Source organism: Hibiscus syriacus, unplaced genomic scaffold (genome assembly GCF_006381635.1).
Source record: "Hibiscus syriacus cultivar Baekdansim isolate YM2019G1 unplaced genomic scaffold, ASM638163v2 tig00110500_pilon, whole genome shotgun sequence".
Classification (NCBI taxonomy): Eukaryota; Viridiplantae; Streptophyta; class Magnoliopsida; order Malvales; family Malvaceae; genus Hibiscus; species Hibiscus syriacus.
The window spans coordinates 2,418,380-2,439,805 of record NW_024062762.1 but is presented as its reverse complement, the minus strand read 5'-3'; the positions used below and the strand labels follow the sequence as shown (position 1 = coordinate 2,439,805).

Below are 21,426 nucleotides of genomic sequence, written 5' to 3'. Positions count from 1 at the left end.
GATGTCGTATTAAACATTAAACTTTTGGCGTGTATCAATTTTGTCATTGAACTTTTAAACAATTTTCTTTTTTACCACTACACTTTATGGTTGTCGTCTAGTCATGCGCCATCATTCACCGGTCATATGTCATGACAAGATCGCTACCAATGTTCGTATTTCACTCATTTTTCTTCTCCTAAGATTGGTTTTTCATGAAACCCACTCAAAATCGACAAAAATCCATTTAAAAGTTTAATGTATTAATACTTTGATCTCTTTTAATAAGTGACGATGAGACTAGTTTTGAGGTATGTTGTTTGTTTTCTAGAAATAATGCTTATCACCATTCATATTTTTTTAACAAACAACTCAAATCCCGTAAATCTAATAAAGTCTCTAAATATCGAAAAAATTAGATTTTTGTGTTTACTTTTGTCGATTTAGAGTGAGTTTTATGGAAAACTAATCATATGAGAAGATTGGGGAGTCAAATACAAAAATTTTGGAATTAATTTTGCTGCGAAAGATGATCGGTGATTGGTGGTGATTCGCTATCGGCGACTGTCGAAAAAATAGAGGTAAAAAAGAAAAATGATTAAAAGTTAAGGGGCATAATCGATTCATCCTTAAAATTTAGTGTCTAAAACGGCATCGTTTTAGGCATCAGAACAACCACACCAAAACGACGTTGTTTTGGTGTGGCATGACATATCAACAACCGTTAATCATGTCATCGTCCCGTTACAGAACGACAGAATGACATAATTGAGTGTAAAACTAAAATTCAGTATTATAACTGATAAAATTAAAAATATAATGGTATAAAGGATTCAATAGATAAAATTTAATGGTATATCGTGTAGTTTACCTTATTTTAATTTGATCTTAAGAGAATTAACTCCTTATATTTAAATATTTTTATTAATTTAATTTCTGTCTATTCATCATTCAAAATGTCCATATCTTGCTGCAATGCGTGGAGGAGTTTGACCAACTGTATTTGAGTACAACTTTTAGACACAATTATTGTCGAACTGTATTTCTCCAACATAATTCTTCTCTATACCAATGTTAAATTTATTCTATATTTATAAAGAAAAATAAAATTAATCATCAGAACTTTTTATTTTATATGAATTTTTAACTTAATCCCCAAATAATTTTCAACAATTATAATTATAATAAAATTCGTCTTAATTACCGATTAGAATTTAAGTGAATATGTAACAATCTTTGTAACATTCATCTTAGGCTTAGACATAAATTGAGTTGAAAATGCAACATTAAGGGGTCAGAGCATAACAAAATTTAATCAGAATTTTAATTAATATACAATCCATCCATCCATTGCACACAAAGACCAAATTATAAACACATCAAAGTGTCAAATCATTTATAAAAAATTAACAAATTCTTTCTATAAAACAATTCAAATCAGAAATTAAACTCATTTGTACCATTCAAAGAATATAAACAAAGTCAAACTCAATAGAAAAAACAAACAAACGCTGTCTAATAGAAATATACAATTAACAACATTGGAGGACTAAATTGAGACAAAAAAATATTGATTTTAAAAAATAGGATGCAATTTATGATGATTAGAAAGCCTTTACAATTCAAACTATACATCAAAATAGGACCATAATATAATTTTTATACCGAATGATTTTACAAATAGTGATGGATCGATGGGGCTGGCCGAGATTTTGTTCTCTTTGAATTCTACTGATAATTTATTTCCACCTCTTAAAATGTTACAAGTCTGTCCTTGCAAATGCACTTACTAAAGAGGGTCTTAGTCATTGTTTCAAGTTTTCTAACAGGTGTGGTGTTGGTTCGCAAGCTTGTTGACATATATGAACTGAGGGGGACCGATGGGAGCAATTCCCTTAAAAATTTAAAATTACCATATATTTTAGATTTTTTTCTATGTATTTTATATTGGAAATCTGTTTTTGTCCCTTAAAATTTTATAAGTTCATTTATTTCAAAATTTTTATAAGTTTACCATCAGGGATGGAGCAAGGATTTTAGTTCAAGGGGAGCAAAGTAAAATTAACAATAGAAATAGGGGACAAAATCTAAATAAATCAAAATTTAAAGTCCTAAATAGATAATTATTCCAATATTCTTTAATGGTAAAAAAATTTGAGGGCAGTGGGCCCCAATATTCAATGTGCCTCCGTCGTTGTTTACCCTATAATATAAAATCCTGCGTCCGTCCAGCTGTGGGGGGAGTTATCTATGATCAGTGGACTGTTTGTTCTGGTTTGTTTTGCTGCTTTTCTTTGTTGTTTAGTACATGTCATTGAAGCCTTGCTATGGAAGTTGAACCTTTTGGCTTTTTCTTTCTCATAAACTCCTTATTTTATTATTCAATTAAAACATAAAAGGTACACTAAAAAAGACATCACCTTAGAAAGCACCATAATATAATCAATACCAAATCAAGCCTTTATTTTACTATTACAATTACAATTACTATTACTATTACTATTTAGTAGTGCATTCAAAGCAACATTATTACCATTTAATTTGGACAGCCGAATAACCAGGAGAGTAGGAGATCAAATATTGAGAGCTGGGTTGAGTGCTGCCCTCATAAGTGGCGTAACGCTGCTTGGATCGATGTTAGCTACTGTCGTGTTCCGATATTTATTCACAGCTTCAGGATTCGAATCGGATGTGTCCAGAAGTGATTGGTAAAAATTCCAATCAATTTTTTCATCCGTTTCAGTAATATCAATATAAACCTATAGTTCACAAAGGTTTGATTTATATGAAAATCAGTAGTGAGTTCAGTGCGACCGGTATAAAAAGACATAATGTCAAAATTAGCTCTAATATTTATCAAAATGGTTACTTAGGCCCCTATTCTTTTTTTTTTCTTTCTTTTTGAGCAGTTTGGCTCCAAAAGGTTAATTTTGGCAGGGACGTAGATAAGATCAAATGGTGAGGGGAAAAATTGTTTTATATATAGAACAATAAAGTGTTAAATACAAAAATCTAAAAATTGGGAGGGCCAAAGACCTTATTTGATTACTATTTAAACTAAAAAGGACCTAAGATACTATTATACCAAACATTTTGGGAGGGACAAAGGCCTTATTCGATTAATATTTAAATTAAAAAGGACCTAAAATACTATTATACCAAAAATTTCGGGAGTGGCAACAACCCTCCTAGGCACTGTAGCTCTGTCCTTTATTTCAGGAAAAAAGGTGCCTAACGTTTGATCGAACAACCAATTTGGCCCTTATTTTTTTTAAAGTATTTTAGCTCTTAACATTTTATTTTAGGGTAAAAAAGATCCTATTTTGGAGTGTTAACAGTTTGTTAACCAACGGTTTCCATCAATAAAGATACCTTTATCCCAAAATGAAACGTTAAGAGTCAAAATACCGCAAAAAAAAGAATCAAAGTGATTATTTAATTAAACATTAAGATATTTTTTGACATCATGAAAAGAAAAAGGAATAAATTGAATGGATACATACCATATTGTCTTTATCTTTCATATTGCTCCAGGCAACAACCCACCTAATATTCTTTTTGATAGTATATGCAACCCCACCTTTAGAATCTCCAGTTTGGGAATCAGCTTGGTGCTTAATTTTCTCAGACATTTGCGCTGGAATAACAAGCGGCCGGTTTGCAAATCCATACCAATCAACTTCGTCGTATAGGCTGAGGTTTTCATTGGTGCAGTTATCGATTGTCACATCTGTGTATATTGCAGGACCAGGCTTACCCATCGCCTTTGTTTGATGTTTTCGAGTCTGTTGATTTGGTTGTGTTGTGCTTTGAGTTCTATACTGAACACCCATATTTATAGTAGTCTGTTCCCACAAGAAATAGCTATAATTATATATATTTTTTTTATTTTTCAGAGGCACAATTTATTACCAAAAACATCTCTTTCCACATGATGGTAACATGAACCACCACCAGACAATTTCTTGTTAGAAGGGTTGGTAAATTGGACGGGTCTATTCACACCTGTTTCGGCAACCTTTAATCAATTATTATGGGTAAAATACATAAATGATCTCTTGATTATAAGTCGCTGTTTTATTGAGTCATTTGATGATTAAAAATTATAAAATAATCCCTCAACTATATGATATTTTTTATTGAGTCCGCTAACTATTAAAAGTTACAAAATAGTTGCCCGACTATATGACACAGTTTTATTGAGTCCCCTGACAGTGTTATCATTATGACGTGCGATCCACATGTTTGATTTCACTTTTAAAGATAAAGTACACCGTATACAACTGAACTTTAGGCCGTGTATCATTTATATCATTAAACTTTTACTTGCGCCAACTATAGCAGTAAACATTGGTTTTGACTTCAATTATACTAATGAGAACATTTTGATACCTACATTGCCACAAAAGGAGAATGGTCATGGGCAACAATTCACTGTGTTAAAAAAATTCAGTGCTAAAAAGTAAATTGTTTAAAAGTTTAGTGATAAAATTGATGCACTCCCATAGTTTAATGTCTAAAACGAAATCATTTTAGGCATCGATAGCTGCATCAACTGATGTCGTTTTGTCCACATAATCACATTCTTTGGATTTCATAGGTCCGATGGTATAAATGAAGTCAAAAGTAAAGTTTCATGCTATAATTGAAGCAACTAAAAGTTTAGTAATATAAACGATGCATAACCTAAAGTTCAGTGGCACCCGTTGTAGTTTATCCTATTTTTATTTTTAATATTGTGGTTATTATAACTATATTACGAGATCAACTATTTCCAGATTAAGTTCTGACGTGTATGATCCACGTGTTGATCTTACTTTAGTTATCTTCTATGTAGTTATAGCTATATTACAAGGTCAACTATTTCAATATTAGCTTCTGACATGTATGATTTGTATATTGATTTTATTTTAATTACTTAATATCTGATTGTTATAATTAAATTCAAAAGCTAGCCCTTTGTTTCGTTTGATCAGTTGACTTTAATATTTTAACATCCCGGCGAAAATATCAACTTATTTTTTAATCATTTATTTAATTAAAAATAAAGTTTAGTTTGGGTTTTAGTTAAGAGTTATTTTTTTACTTTTGTTTGTTTTAAATTATAAAACCAAATTTTGTTATTATTATTATTTAAAATCAGATGCTAATTTAAAGTATTAGCAGGTTAGCTTGTATATGTTACTTTATAAACATGGCGTTTATAAAGAACCGGCAGACAACAATAGAGTATACTTTATAACATAATTCATTTTTAAAAATAAATTACACAATTGAAATAACAAATAAAACCCCAATAGAGTATACTTTATACCGTAATTCATTTTTAAAAACGATGATTAAAAAGCATTAATAGAATCCATATATATACATACATAATCAATAAACTTAATTTTCATGACATTTTAGTTTTACTGTTTTGTTTGAGGGTCACATTTTTCTAACCAAATTATTATGAGTCCTAATCATTTAAGAGATAGATCATTTCGATCTGGATTATTTGAATTTAGTTTAGTTTTGAGTTCAAGACAATCTATATTTGAATTTCACAAATAATTCCAATTAGTAGTATCTGATTTAAAATTTTGAATAAAAGTTGGTGAGTTTTCTTGATCATGAATAGATTCCCAAGGGAATCGGCCAAGTGTTGAAAATATCGTGTCTGATGCGATGGAACCTTTAGCTGCTGATTTCCGGTTCCATACCAATCATTTTGTCCGAAAGTGCTTAAATCTTCATCGGTTTGATTGTTAAGATACACCTCCGTGGATATCGCAGGATCAACCTTGCTTGGAGCAGACATCGCCTTGTCTTAGTTCTATATTTCAGAGTACCTTATGCTATTGGTTTGCAGCCAAGAAGATGACAAAAGTTGTTATAACTATATTTCTCACATGTTGGTTTACTTTAATTATTTGATATGTGGTTGTTGTAACCAATTTGCTCTTTTTAAAATATAAAATGTTCTGTAAATATTTCCTTTCGTCTTAGGTACGTCAGACCAGCTCATTGTTTAATTACCATTAACCTCCCATGTGAACTCTTCAATTGTTTCTAATTATTTAATGATAATAAAGTTTAGTTTTAATTTTCGTAAAGAGTTATTTTCATTAAATTGTAAAAATTATATTTGTTATGGTTATTTAAAAAAATTACATTCTTGCAGAGCAAAATAACGTTTATTCATAAAGGGTGAGGTTGACCACAACGACAACTTCATCATGTTTATAATCATACGCCAAGCTTCCATACACAGTGTCGAAATTGTCCTTCGAATACCCGGGATCGAATCTTGACTTAATGTGTGTGATATAGTCACCACCGACATTTTGAGAGTGATATGTCGGATACTTAAAAGCTATCTTTTTACCGGATCTATGGCTCACAAGAGATTCACTTGAAATGGTTCGGAAGTCAGTTACATGTGAAGAAGGATGAGCACTCCCACAACATCCATAATCGGTACCATCACAGTTATACATAGTCCTAATAGCGTAAGTAATAATTCAAGCCAAAATTTAAAATAAAAATCCATTTACTTAATTTTGAAAGTTTATAAAATACAATAAGGGAAATTTAAATAAAGAAAATATGATATTGAATTAATTCTACTATGTAAAAAAATAAATAAAGGGCCACACTACCAAATATAAAGAAATGTTAAAATAATGCATAATGTAACACCCCAGACTGATACGGATGACTCGATCCAATCATAGGTGGCACATTAAGGTCACTGTAGCAACCCACAATAAAAATCCATGAAAAACTTAGAACTATAAAACAATTTAGAAATAAAAACACATATACAGAAAGATCCATTCATCTATTAAAACAAATTAAAATCATACAAGTTTCAGACTCAGTGAAATCAAATGTGACCAACATGCCCCTAATTATACATGCACAGTACTCTCAAGAAGCACCGAAGGAACTTCCATACTGATGTCGATAATCGCATAGGATCGATCTTAAACCTGAAGTGGTAAATAACAAAGTGAGCTTTGGGAAGCTCAATAATACAATACTACCAGATGAATGCTAGAGGATAAGCAATTATATGGTACATCATAAAATTTTCCTTAATGATCCAAGCATCTACAAGTTTTTCGTGATGAACTGAGGTTCCACTGATATTTTCTGGTAATAGACAGGGAGTTTATAGTTCAGAGAAAACATTCAGAGGGACATATTTAGGAGATCGAAATAGGATGTCTACTATGTTCCCCTAAAACCAGAAATCAATGTAAACATAGTTTAAATATAGTAGTATTTTATTCCAGTAAAACAGAATTTTAAAATCACAGTAATACCCTTCGCCCGAACACCGATATGCAGTTCCCCATAACTACATCCATAATGACTTACCCTAGGCCGATTGGGCATTGGAGTCAACCTAAGGGAGTACCTTGGAGCTTAAGAGCCTACACAAGGGAACATCTCGAGGCCTAAGAGCCTGCACAAGGGTCACCATAGGCCTGTAAGGATTTATAAACTTGATCAGAACTGAACCTCCATACTCCATAATCCTAACCGGATGATATCCCAGTAAAAAACAAGTTGAGCAGTAAACTATAATATCAAAATCATGAGCCAGTACAACATTGTAAAAGTGACAATGAATTTTATTTAAATCACATAACTCCCCTCCACCCGTACACCAAAATATAGTACCTTAGAGCCTACCTAAGGTAGCACCTCGGGCTTAAGAGCATACTAAAGGGTCACCTTAGGTTCGTAAGGATTTACCAGCTTAATCAAAGTTGAACTTCCATAATCCATATCCTACCCAAAAGTATCCTAATAAAATAGTTCATGTAGTAATTAGTATTTTCATGATCCTTAAACCAGACATACATTTTCCAGTAAAACAGGTAATCATAGAGCACATATCGGTAGCCATATTATCACGGTAAATAGATAAATAAAAAAATCAATCAGTTAAAATATTCATAAATCAACCAAATAACAAATAATATTCTATAACAGATTAAATAGTCATATAGCATACAAGGAGCACACTAGAGGATCCATATATTTTTCAGAGGGACTTCATAATTATCAGGAAGGGAAAACATAAAACTTTTATAGATTGGTCGGATTCCAGTTTACTAATGGATCTAATCAACATTTAGGAAATAATGCTTTAGGATAATTTAAATTTCGGATGCATTTGGAAGGCATTTAAGAACCTTTACATCATAATTATTTAAGATTCAAATATAACAAGCATGATTCCATCATTCAGGCTATCAGGGTTATGTTAGATATTTTGATTATTGGAGGATTCTTAGTAACTTAATCCAATAAGGGTAAACAATGGTTTACAAAATTCAAGATTTATGCCAATTTATCAGGATATCGTTTCAACTCGAACTGAACAAATTCTAACATTGCGATAACTGTCAATCATTTGGACCGAGATACTTTATGAATATTTACTTTTTAATATTGAATGCACTAATTGAACTAATAATCTTCAGAGTCATTGTTGAACGAATCTTGAGCAATTAAACTAGTGTTTCAGTGGTATTTATTATTATTCTATATCACAATAATATCCAGAGTGATTGACGTGCTTGGGTCTTTTCCATAACCTTTAAGGGCCGTTACATTATTTAATGCTTCACTGTACTTTTAGAACTTGACCACGAACATTTCCTTAATCTATATCATGAGTGTATTTGGGACATTTTAGTACTCAGGGTTATTCAGGTCAATTTGAAGTTCATGTTATTTTGGCCAGTTTGGGTTTAGAGGTAATTTGGTCATTTAATTACTAGAGATTTATTTAGTCATTTTGCGGCTCTAGAACATTTCAGCCATTCTGTTTTGTCCAAGCATATGAACTATTTATGTTAATTTGGTCTTCGAATATGAGTTCCAAAAATCAGTAATTCTAAGTGTCTTACCTTCTCGGAGGTTAGAAATTAATAACCCGGATTTTTCTATATAGAACAAGTACCTAACATGTGCTTCAGTAGTTAATTTGGATCAAATGCCTTTTCAGGTTTACTTCCATTTTCAGATACAATCATGGTCTTTTAATGGCACAAGGGTATTTTCATAATTTTACCCTATAAGAGTATTTTTGTAACTTTTTATCCAATTATTCCTGACATTAACTTTTAAAGAAACATAATAAGAATTTATGGATCTTGAGGTCATTCGATTTACTAATTAATTATTTAACTTGGAATTATTTCCTCTCAGTCTTCCAATTTCTTATACGAGCAATCTAAGTCTTATACAATGTTCTACCTTTATTCAGTATTTAGTTCGAGCCCAACAATAATTAAATACACCTAATTAACCAATCATTTTCATTCATACATTTACCAATTATCAATGACTTTCGAAAAGGCTACAAAAGGTAGTAAAGTATTACCTCGATTCTTGAGTCATATTGATCGACCAATTAAACTTCAATCGATCGACCTTGAACTTTAATTCCCCGTCCTATAATGTATCAAACACAACACAAATTAAATTATGTCAAAAAAAAAACTTAAAGGTGATAATTCATATTAAATTGGGCGATAAAATGCTAAAAATAGCTTACTGAGTTTGAATTTGGTGAAACAGCCCCAAAAATGGACTCAAGACATCGAAAACATCAAGATAAGTGGTCTAAAAAAAGTCAACGGTCAGTCAACATCAATCAATGGTCCGTCAACTGTGATCAACACTTGTCAATGGCTCAGTTGAAGTCAATGGCTCAGCGTGAAATGCCTCGGGTCAACTCGGGAAGCTCCTTTCGGCTTGGAATTGACCAATTCGGCACGGGTGGACCAATTTAGACTGGTATACAAGCTCCCTTAAGTAACAAATGACGCCAACATACAGGGTGCGACATGTTCGACAACGATGGTTAGACGATGACAAAAAATTATAGATTTGAAAATCTTCAACTTGGGATTCTCGTTCAAGCATCCTTTCGCGACGGTGACCGATGGAGAACGACGAAAATCAACCTTTACAAATGACTAAACTTCCCTTTTCTCACCCCTTTAACAATGACGGTGACAATGACACCATGACCACCAGTCAACTCTTCTCCATGCCAAGAATACAATGGTGTCATGAACGGAGGCTCGGACGGCGATAAATCGGCGGTGGAAGCTTTCATGAGCAAAGAGAAATTTGGGAAGTTTCCAGACATGTGGGAGGCTTTTGAATCCATTTAAGGAAATGGTATAATTAGAATTCAAGTCCTCAAAGTTCCTCCATCTATTAAACTGGTCACTTTAATAGGACTGTCAGTAGTAGCTCAGTGTAGACCTGCAGTTTGAAGAGATTTAATTATGTTAACGTTGGTGAATTGTTTCATCTATGAAATTAATACCAATGAATAAGAAAAACAGATATGATCTTACTGATGAGTTTGGCATATAAAATGGAATTGATGCATACCTTATTGCCTTCATTATTCCCATTCCTCCAGGCAACAACCCACTTAATGTTTTGTTGATAAAACACAGATCCGGCTATGGGGATCCGACATTGGAATCGGCCAAGTGTTGAAAATATCGTGTCTGATGCGATGGAACATTTAGCGGCCGATTTCCGGTTCCATACCAATCTTTTGGTCGAACGTGCTTAAATCTTCATCGATTTGATTGTTAAGATACACCTCCGTGGATATCGCAGGACCAACCTTGCTTGGAGCAGCCATCGCCTTGTCTTAGTTCTATATTTCAGAGTACCTTATCTATTGGTTTGGTGCGTAGTGGTATACTACAAACCCATATATATAGTGGTTTGCAGCCAAGAAGATAACAAAAAGTTGTTATAACTATATTTCTCACATGTTAGTTTTACGTCAATTATTTTATATGTGGTTGTTGTAACTAATTTACTCTTTTTAAAATATAAAATGTTCTGCAAACATGTCCTTTCGTCTTAGGTATGTGTGATCAGCTCATTGTTTAATACCATTGACCTCCCATGTGAAGTCTTCAATTGTTTATACTTTATTAATTAATAATAAAGTTTTGTTTTAATTTTCATAAAGAATTATTTTCATTAAATTGTAAAATTTATATTTGTTATGGTTATTTAAAATAATTACATTCTTGCAGAGCAAATAACGTTATTCATAAAGGATGAGATCGACCACAACGACAATTTCGTCATGTTTATAACATACGCCAAGCTTCCATACACAGTGTCGAAATTGTGTGATATAGTCACCACCGACCTTTTGAATTAAGTTGGTTCGATACTTAAAAGTTACCTTTTTACCGGATCTACACCTTACGAGAGATTCACTTGAAATGGTTTGGGAATCAAATACATGTGAAGAATGATGAACACCTCCACAATGTCCATAATTGGTACCATCACGATGTTAGAGTATGCCCAAAGATCAATCATAATTATTGTAATAATACATTTATTTACCGATTTTATTGAATAAAGACATTGCCACTATTATTTTCAGTTATTGTTTGTGTTTAACATAAACTGAAAGATAATAAGTCTGTATAATAAATTATTATTAAAAAATCCGTAGTCAAGTATTATTATGGGCATGGATAATAATAATACGTTAAGACTAACATGTTATTGATTGATGACAACGAGTTGTCATTGACATAGAGATGTCACAATTGATACATGATATTGTTAGAGAACAATGTATGGATGACCCACCATGAGCATATGTCTTGGATTATTATTGACGGTCATAAACACTGCTCATGGTGATGACTATATGTATGATCCTCAGACTTGAGATCAATGCTTTCCCAACTTATTGTTGTATGTTTTGATACAGTTAAACATGCTACGTAACTGGTTGCACTATAAAGACTGTTATTGAATATATCTCGATATATGTAGTGGGTATGTATGATTCAGATATGATATGTCCTTCTAATAATAGGAAATATATCACATACCACTTGATTGAGTGAGATTAGAAATGCAGGCATGCTCAAATAAGTTGATATCAGATATCACAAATATTTGTCAATTATAGTCTACTCTATCAAGAAACAATAGATGGGCTATACATGTGTACTATTCCAAGACTTGTGCCTATTCTAGATATAAAGGACGAAATGATGTAATACATAAAAGAGTTAATCACAAAGATGATATGTCGAATCATAATTTTTGTAACTTAGGTGACAATGATTATTGCTAGATGTCACTCATTGTATGTAATATTAGAATTGTTCTAATAATTACTATTAATGTTACAAGAACCTACAGTGTTACACCCTATGATGAAATGAGCAAGATGTACAATTTGTTGTACGTTACTAAAATATCTAGAGTAATATGTATATTTGATATACATAGATTTTAATTATCCCAAATATAATTAGTAAACATTAAAAGAATGTAATTTTGATTACACTCTTTTAATAGATTTTAATTCGGAATAATTAATAAGATTTAAATAAACATTAAAGATTGTAATTTGGATTATAAGTCTTTAATGGATATTTAGTTTGAATTAATTAAAATATTTTAATTAATTCGAAATAACTTAAAACCCTAATATGTTAGGGTAACTCGTATATTTAAAGTGAGGTAAGGTCTAGCAACTTTTCTTCTTCAGCTGTTTTCTCAAAATTGTTTTGGGAAAAGTAAATTTGCTGTCAATCGGAAGAAGTAAATAGAGGTCGAGACGTGTTTCGTGGAGGCTTATGATTTGAACCGTCATGATCACCATTAGTCAATGTTGTCTTTGCTGTTTTTCAAGTAACCCATTGTAAGTATTCACATCATTTCCTCTCAATTTCGGTTTTGCGTACTTGGATCGCTGTTGAGACCGTTAAGTTTTTGTTTTCGCTGCGCCATGGAGTGCGCCGACAGTCCCAACTCACGGTTATAAAGAGTCTTCATAGCGTAAGTTACAATTCAGCCAAATTTAAATAAAATTCCATTTACTTACCTTTGAGAGTTTATAAATACAATAAGGGAATTTTAATAAAAGATAAATATGAGATTGAGTTAATTCTAATCTACAAAAAATTAAGGGTCATAGTACCAAATTAAAGAAATGTTAAAAATAACGTATAAAATAAATAATAGGTTAAATGAAATGAATGTTAAAATTTAAAGGGCTAGGAACGCCTCACAACACTGACTGATCATCATTTGAGCCACTAAGGCCGAAACAAATTTCGAGGTACAATCAAATTCCTCACCGGTCATTACTATCTTGGCACCATCCTCCTTTATAAGTTTAAGCTGCTTAGCCTTACACCTCAGACTTGCTTCGTGCTCCAAAAACTAATCCATCCTTAGAATGCTAGTTCCATCAAATCGACCATAAAAAGTATGACCTATGGTGGACTTTGTATACGAAGACGTCCAATCCTAATGGACTCGAAACATCTTTCTCTAACAAGCTCACGATAAATGTAAGAATAGACAAACCTATAATCTACTAAAGCGGTAACAAGAATAGAAAAAATAGTGAATGTACCTGATATAACATTGACTGAATCATACTCCTCCAGGGGCCTCATCGCATACTGCCTCGAGGCAACACTAGCCTCTGTTCCAATTGTTGATCTGGTTGTACTCCTACTCTGTTGATCCGACACTAAGCTGCCACTACTCTGGATCGATCATCGGTTCCTCTGAACGGATTGAACTAACCTCTAAGCAACCAGTGGTACAATACTTCCTGCCTCGGGACTATCTCTGATGAAATGCTCTAGTGGTCTTCATCCAAAACAGGCCTTAGAAACCCAGTGTCACCCCCGGTGCCATTACCATAGTTTCCACTCAAGGAGGTTGTGAACCTCTGGCTTATCCTCCAATGCTCACCACAGAGGCTGAATTTAAAGTCCACTACAAAACTTTGACCCATTCTAGAGTCATGAACTCTTTCTTGACCTTCGAGACTATAATGGTGGGGACGTCCTCGCTCCTCGGGAGTCCCTGACCGTCCTAGCTAAAGTATGGAGGGTCCAATAGAATCTACTGTCCTCTGACTTTGCCCTCTAGTGCCACCCATCAGACGGGCCCTCAGGCCCTGCACTCTCTCTATAGCCTTGGCCTGGCGAGTCAACTTAGCAAAGAGATACTACGTATGTTACTAAGATATTAGAACATATTATTAATATATTATTGTTTATTATTCATATATTAGTACATATTATGAATATTAGTTCATATTATTAATATTAGTACATTAGTATTAATAAATATTACTAATATATTAGTATATATTATTAATATATTAGTGTATTAGTGTAGACACTCATTTTCATCCGGGCTTAGTATATATATTAATATTATATTTTATCTTTGTATTTAATTTCAAAAGATGTTAGTAATTTAATTAGGATTAAGGATATTATTTTAATTAGGATTAAGGATATTATTTTATGTTATCTTTGTTTTAGATATTTTAGTTTAAATAGTTTAAGTGTTTTAATTAGGATAAAAGATAATATTTTAGGAATTATCTTTAGCTTGTTTTTAGGGATTTGAATGTTATAAATACCCTTTCAGGGTAAGCCTAGAAACACAAAGACTCATCTTAGAATAAAATTTTCTTTTTCTCTCTATCTTTCTCTCTATTTTCGCATATTCCTTTATTTTCCTTTGAAATTCGTTTTCAATATGCTAAGTATGACATTGGTCATGCTTAGCTAATTTTCTTTTAAGCCGAGAAGGCTGAATTCCAAATGTGAGAATTGTAAGAAGGATTGACTTATTGAAGCACATTCGACTTCTTAAGAACACGCATAACAAAATTGTTTTCTAAGAGGAAACTGAGATCGAAACCAGTTATTTTTGAAACAACATAATCCGAGTCGACAGCGAAGAATTGGCCTTTTAAACCGACGTGAATTTTGAAGTAAAGTTCCGTTTCGATAATCTGAGGAATTTGAGGCAATGTTGAAGTCTGAAGTTGCTTTCATTATATGTTTCTCTTTATCTCAATCTCTTTAGATTATTTATTTAATTATTTTCTTTTATTTAATTCTTATCTTTTATTTTATAAACAACTTTTAAAAATCCCTTTTTATCTTTACTATTATTTATTATTTAATTTAACAATTCTTTTTTATTTTATTTTGTTTTATTATTAAATTTAACACTTCTTTTTTATTTTATTTGTTTTTTTTTATTTTCCACTTCTTTTTTTAATTTAATTCTATTTCTCTTTTAACATTTTTTATATTTATTATTTTTTCTAAAATTTAATATTTCTTCATTTATTTTATTTCTCAATTTTTATAAAAATTTTTTAATTTAATATTTCCTTCTTTGATTTATTTTTTAAAATTTAAAATTTATTTGATATTTCTTTTATTTTATAATCTAACATTTTCAACTTTTTAGAGGTAATTCAATCGATCAAAGGTAAGTAATTCGAATCGAATCTTTAAATTTAAATTTTCACAATTAAGACAACCGACAAATTAAATGGTACCGAAAGGGCGATTCAAGGGTGTTAATCCTTCCTTGATTGTAACCGACTCCCGAATCCGAAATTTTTTGGTAAAACGTAGATCAAGTAAGATAGTATCCGATCAACCAAATTTTTTACGAAAAATAAATGATCGGTGGAGACTCTAACGTTCTTATTTAAGTTAAAGCCCAATTCTGGGCCCACCTGAAAGACGGTCACGACAGCTTGGAGACTCCGCTTGGGACAGGTAAGTGAGTCAAGCCAGAATTAATTTTTGGTTGTCTTTCTTAGAGCGAAAATTGTAAGTTTAAATTTTAATTTAACTTTTCAATTTTTATTATTTATATTTGATTATCTTTTTCAAATAAATAGTTGAACTGACATTTTTCAATGATTTCATTATTTTTGAAAAGTTTTCATCTCTGGCTATATCCCGAGCTCTGAACCCTTTTTAAGTGGGGGTAAAAACGACGTCTTCGTGAGAATTTATTCTCCGTACGGACCTTGCAAGTAACCTTCGAGATTCATATACCTTATGTCTTTGTGTGAATTTATTCATAGTGGAGACTTGATTATTGCATTATGTTCATTTTTCATAGTGGAGACTTGATTGGATTCCAAGCCTATGTTTTGGTTAGTTTCGGCTTGAGCAATTTCATTCACCCCAAACACTTTGAGCGGATATGTGTGAATCTTTGTGAGGTATTGATTCATGTTTCATTGAAATTGGCAATTAATTGGGATGTCTTGCTTACTTTAAATTTTTCTAGTTGTGTCTTTGCTTGATTGTAACTTGAATTTGGCAAATGTTATGGACTTAGTTCGATTGGAAGTTTGAGGAATAAATTGAAATTGAAGATGACAACTTATGATTTTGATATGTTAATTGAGGAATGCTTAAGGACAAACATTGAATAAGTGAGGGGGAATTTGATAAGTGCTTAATTTAGTTAATATTTTGCTTTTAAATTACTCCTTAATCATTGGTTTTTGTGGCTTATTTGTTCGTTTTAATTCATTTTCTGTGTAGGATGTCAGATTCTGGAAATTGCACTAAAAGGAAGACATTCTGTAATTTTTTTATTATTTGGCCACGGCTGAAAGACTACTTCACTTGGCTTTCTCGCAAAGAGGAGTCACTCGAAGAACATCTCACATGACTTTCCTATGAAGGGGAGTCATCCAAAGATAATCTCACTGGTTCAAACCTGCTAAGGGGAACCACCTGAAGAATATACCACATGACTTTCCCGTGAAGGGAGTCATCCAAAGATCTTCTGACCTGGTTTAGACCCGCGAAGGGGAACCACCTGAAGAATATACCTTGAATTGTGTTCTAAAGTTTATAAAATACACGTTCGATATTTGTGAAAATTAATCCTCAAATACATGAAAATTATTATATTTAAAAATATTCATCTTAGTATGAATATATGATAAAACAAGTATAGTTCTTTTCTTCTTCTTCTTCTTTCCCTTCAAATAGTCAATCTAAGAATTGATTTAGAGGCTAAAAAACAATCGCAGCATAATAAAAATACCTTTTTATTTTCAGTATAAAAAAGCACCATACATGACTTGACTTATATTAGACATTGAAAGACTTCGAAAAGGGGGAAGGGGATTTAAGGACGAAGACTTGAACACAAGTCATTTATTACCCAACCTTCCTTATTTTAATAGTAGTAGTGCATGCAAAGCAGCATTTTTAACCAAGAGAGTTAGAGATCAAGCTTCCTCGAGTTTTGCATTCAAGTTTGGCTTTTGCTGGTGGGATCAATGTCAAGAGTTGACTTGAATCCTAGCTTACTGGCTTCAGCACTGTTAGTAGCCTTTTTCAGTTGTGCATTGATGTTGTCCCAATTAATAGGACTGTCAGTAGTAATCTCAGTGTAGACCTGCAGTTTGAAGAGATTTAATTTATGTTAACGTTGGTGGAATTGTTTCATCTATGAAATTAATACCAATGAATAAGAAAAAACAGATATGATCTTACTGATGAGTTTGGCATATAAAATGGAATTGATGCATACCTTATTGCCTTCATTATTCCCATTCCTCCAGGCAACAACCCACTTAATGTTTTGTTTGATAACAAACACAGATCCGGCTATGGAGGATCCGACATTGGAATCGGCCAAGTGTTGAAAATATCGTGTCTGATGCGATGGAACATTTAGCGGCCGATTTCCGGTTCCATACCAATTTTTGGTCGAACGTGCTTAAATCTTCATCGATTGATTGTTAAGATACACCTCCGTGGATATCGCAGGACCAACCTTGCTTGGAGCAGCCATCGCCTTGTCTTAGTTCTATATTTCAGAGTACCTTATGCTATTGGTTTGGTTGCGTAGTGGTATGCTACAAACCCATATATATAGTGGTTTGCAGCCAAGAAGATGACAAAAAGTTGTTATAACTATATTCTCACATGTTAGTTTTACGTTAATTATTTGATATGTGGTTGTTGTAACTAATTTACTCTTTTTAAAATATAAAATGTTCTGCAAATATGTCCTTTCGTCTTAGGTATATGTGATCAGGTCATTGTTTAATTACCATTGACCTCCCATGTGAAGTTTTCAATTGTTTATGCTTTATTTAATTAATAATAAGTTTTGTTTTAATTTTCGTAAAGAATTATTTTCATTAAATTGTAAAATTATATTTGTTATGGTTATTTAAAAATAATTACATTCTTGCATAGCAAAATAACGTTTATTACTTCGTCATGTTTATAATCATACGCCAAGCTTCCATACACAGTGTCGAAATTGTCCTTCGAATACCCCGGGGTTGAATCTTGACTTAAGTTTGTGATATAGTCATCACCAACCTTTTGAATTAGGCATGGTTCGATACTTAAAAGCTACCTTTTTATCGGATCTACACCTTACAAGAGATTCACTTGAAATGGTTTGGGAGTCAATTACGTGTGAGAAGGATGAGCCCCCACAATGTCCTTAATTGGTACCATCACGGTGTTAGAGTATGCCCAAAGACCAATCATATGATTATTGTAATACATTTATTTATCGATTTTATTGAATAAAGGCATTGCCACTATTATTTTCAGTCATATGTATGTGTTTAATATAAACTGAAATATAATAAAGTCCGTATAATAACATTATTATTATAAAAATCCATAGTCAAGTATTATTGTGGCCATGGTCAATAATAATACGTTTAAGATAAATATGTTATTGATTGATGACAACGAGTTGTAATTGACATAGAGATGTCAAAATTGATAAATAATTATATTGTTAGAGAACAATGTATTGGATTGACCCACCATGAGCATATGTCTTGGATTATTATGTTACAGTCATAACATTGCTCATGGTGATGACTATATGTATGATCCTCAAACTTGAGATCAATTCTATCCCAACATATATTGTTGTATGTTTCGATACAGTTAAACATGCTCCATAACAAATGATTTATCATTATACATAAATAAAAGAGATTTTCAGACTCATATATAAAACAAAATACAATTACATGCCCCCTAATCACATGTACCATTCTTTGCAAGCAATGCCAGAAAAACTTCTTTACTGATGTCGATAGATGCACTGGTACGATTCTTTCAACTTGAAAAGGGTGAGTAATAGAGTGAGCTTCGAAAGCTCAGTAATACAGAACTACCAGATGATGCTGAAGAAAGTGCAGATACAGATAAAATATATTTCGTTATCGGTTCAAACATCTACATATCTTTATGTTGAGCGAAAATCCTATCGATATTTCAGGTATTAACAGACAGTGAGCTTTTAATTCAGAGAAATATTTCGGATAACTAAGTTCAGGAGATCAGAATAGGTTATCTAGTGTGTTCTCATAAAACCAGTAAAAAAGAATCTTTTTAAAACATATTTTTACCCCCCATCCTTTCACAATTTGTTATGTAGGTTCCCCAGAACCATACACCCAACCCATACAACCTGTAAGGTCCTGAGTACAAAGTGAGGAACCTGCAGAAATACTTCCTCCAACATTACCCCCAAATAAAAAATTTCTCCGTCGATAAATGGAGATATCAGAAATCAAAATAGAATTCAGATCAAATATCAGAACAGAATCCAGATCAGAAATTAGAACAGAATTCAGGTCATGTATCAGAACAGAATTCAAATCGGAAATCAGAATAAACATTTATGTGATTAGGGTACATACTAGAGTTTTCAGATGTTATTCAGAGATACTGAATAATCTTATTGGGCAAAGAAACACGAATTTTCAGTATAATGATAGAATACCAGAAAGTAGAATCACTATTGGAAGAGTTCATTAACTGACAGAATCATCAGTTATTCAGAATGTGAATTGAGCTGATAAGGAAGAAACGAAGATTCGGAACATTTACGATTTGTGTTGATCTATCGAAATATCGAACAACTCCCAGAACTGATGCTTGTTGACTGATCAATTCATTATCCTTCTAGGGTATTTACTTTTTAATACCACAAATTATTGTTCATAGATCATCTTTGGAATCATCCCTGAATAGATCTTAAGGAAACTAACAGATATTCTAATGTTCTTTATTTCATTTCCACGCTTCCACGATATCATGAAATATGACGTGCTTGATTGTAGTTCATGACTCATAAGAACATTACATCATGTATATTCATTAACGTTTCTAGACTCGTCCTAATCACTTATTTAATCCTCAGCCATTGAGGTTACTTATTTCATTTAACAGTCAAGTCTATTCCGGTTACTTCAGAATTTTTCGGATGTTTTCTGACTTTTGGATACATATGGTACTTTCGCTCAACTCAATTCGGTCTTTGTGGTTGATTTGTTGAACAAATATCCAATTTTTAATATTGAATATGATATAGAGTTGAGCTGAGCTAAATACTTCCAAAATTATCATTGAGCCACACTTGAGAAGACGAACACGCATTCAAGTAATATTTATGTCGTTCAGGTACTAACATATCATTAAGACTGATCAACTCACTTAAGTTGTTTTCCATAACTTTTAAAAGTAGTACAACATCCATGTTTATTTGGATTTCTTAATTAATCCAAGACATTTACTTATTCTAGGCCATTCATTTCAGAGCTCAAGGATATCCAATCATTCCTGAGCTTGGTGATATTCTTCGTCATTTGCATTCTAAGGGTATTCTGGTCATTTTTACAGATCCAGTGTATTCCAATAATTCATTTCGTCAGATCTTATTATTAAATTCAAACTTATCATTTATGCCAGTCCCATCGAACTATTCTGACAAACACACCCTCGATAAATTATTACTCATGTATTTATTCATAACTTAGAGATTTTCGGGTCAATTATCTTCTCAGAAGATTCCAACAGGCTATCAGGAATTTTCTGTACAAAGACAGGATCTTAACAATTAAATTTGTACTTTATCGAGTTAAGTACGAATCCTCAATGTACTTATCATTCAGGGTCAACTCGGATTATTTTTACCTTTCAAGGCATTTTCATAATTTCTTAACCAAATAGTTTCGATATTAACTCTTAACGAAAATAATTGTTGTTTAGAGATTCTATGGTTAATTGCTTTCTCGAATATTCTCTGATCTTGAAATGATTTCTTAACAGACTTCTAGTATTTGCATAAACCCTCTTAAGTTTAAAAACCGGTTACCCGCATTTCCTAAGCAAAACTAGCATTTCTTATGCACATCAATATTTTTTACCGGATCAATATGTCTTTTCAGAGTTATTAACCAACTTCCATGGACAATTCTTGTCATCTTACAACAAAAGGGTATTTTCATAATTTTACCCAACCAGAGTATTCTCATAATTTCTCATTCGAGTACCTTTAATATTTAACTTTTGTTGATATAAAATATAAGTTACAAATCAAGGGTTGATTCTTTATCACTAATCATAAAACTTGTAATTTAATTCTAACAATCTCTCAATCTCTTATATTAGTCATTCGATCCGTATTCAGTTACCGAATTTCTACCTCATTCATATCGAGTGTATAAATTAATCAATTCCACAAAAGTGATCAACATTATCTTATTCATGCATTCAATAATATCAACATGTT

At 32.1% G+C, this 21,426-nt stretch overlaps 1 protein-coding gene and 1 long non-coding RNA gene across 2 annotated transcripts; both read right to left on the bottom strand.

Moving 5' to 3' along the window:
* Positions 1–2,435: 2,435 nt before the first annotated feature.
* On the bottom strand, positions 2,436–3,775 carry LOC120129431. The gene is made up of 2 exons (XM_039146932.1): positions 3,483–3,775; positions 2,436–2,738 (listed from the first exon to the last, which is right to left on the bottom strand). The coding sequence occupies exons 1-2, from the start codon at positions 3,738–3,740 to the stop codon at positions 2,553–2,555; spliced, it is 444 nt and encodes a 147-aa protein (XP_039002863.1). The 5' UTR covers positions 3,741–3,775; the 3' UTR covers positions 2,436–2,552.
* A 13,121-nt stretch (positions 3,776–16,896) lies between these two features.
* On the bottom strand, positions 16,897–17,592 carry LOC120129432. Its single transcript, XR_005516741.1, has 2 exons — positions 17,401–17,592; positions 16,897–17,265 (listed from the first exon to the last, which is right to left on the bottom strand). It is a non-coding gene; the product is annotated as an uncharacterized LOC120129432 (long non-coding RNA).
* Positions 17,593–21,426: the final 3,834 nt, after the last annotated feature.

What these genes read in the sequence shown, in the direction of transcription:
- LOC120129431 (XM_039146932.1), bottom strand. Translation starts at nt 3,740, where the DNA reads ATGGGTAAGCCTGGTCCTGCAATATACACAGATGTGACAATCGATAAC. An exon ending in TGAAAGATAAAGACAATATG is followed by an intron (nt 2,739 to 3,482) that starts GTATGTATCCAT and finishes TGTGAACTATAG; the next exon opens with GTTTATATTGATATTACTGA.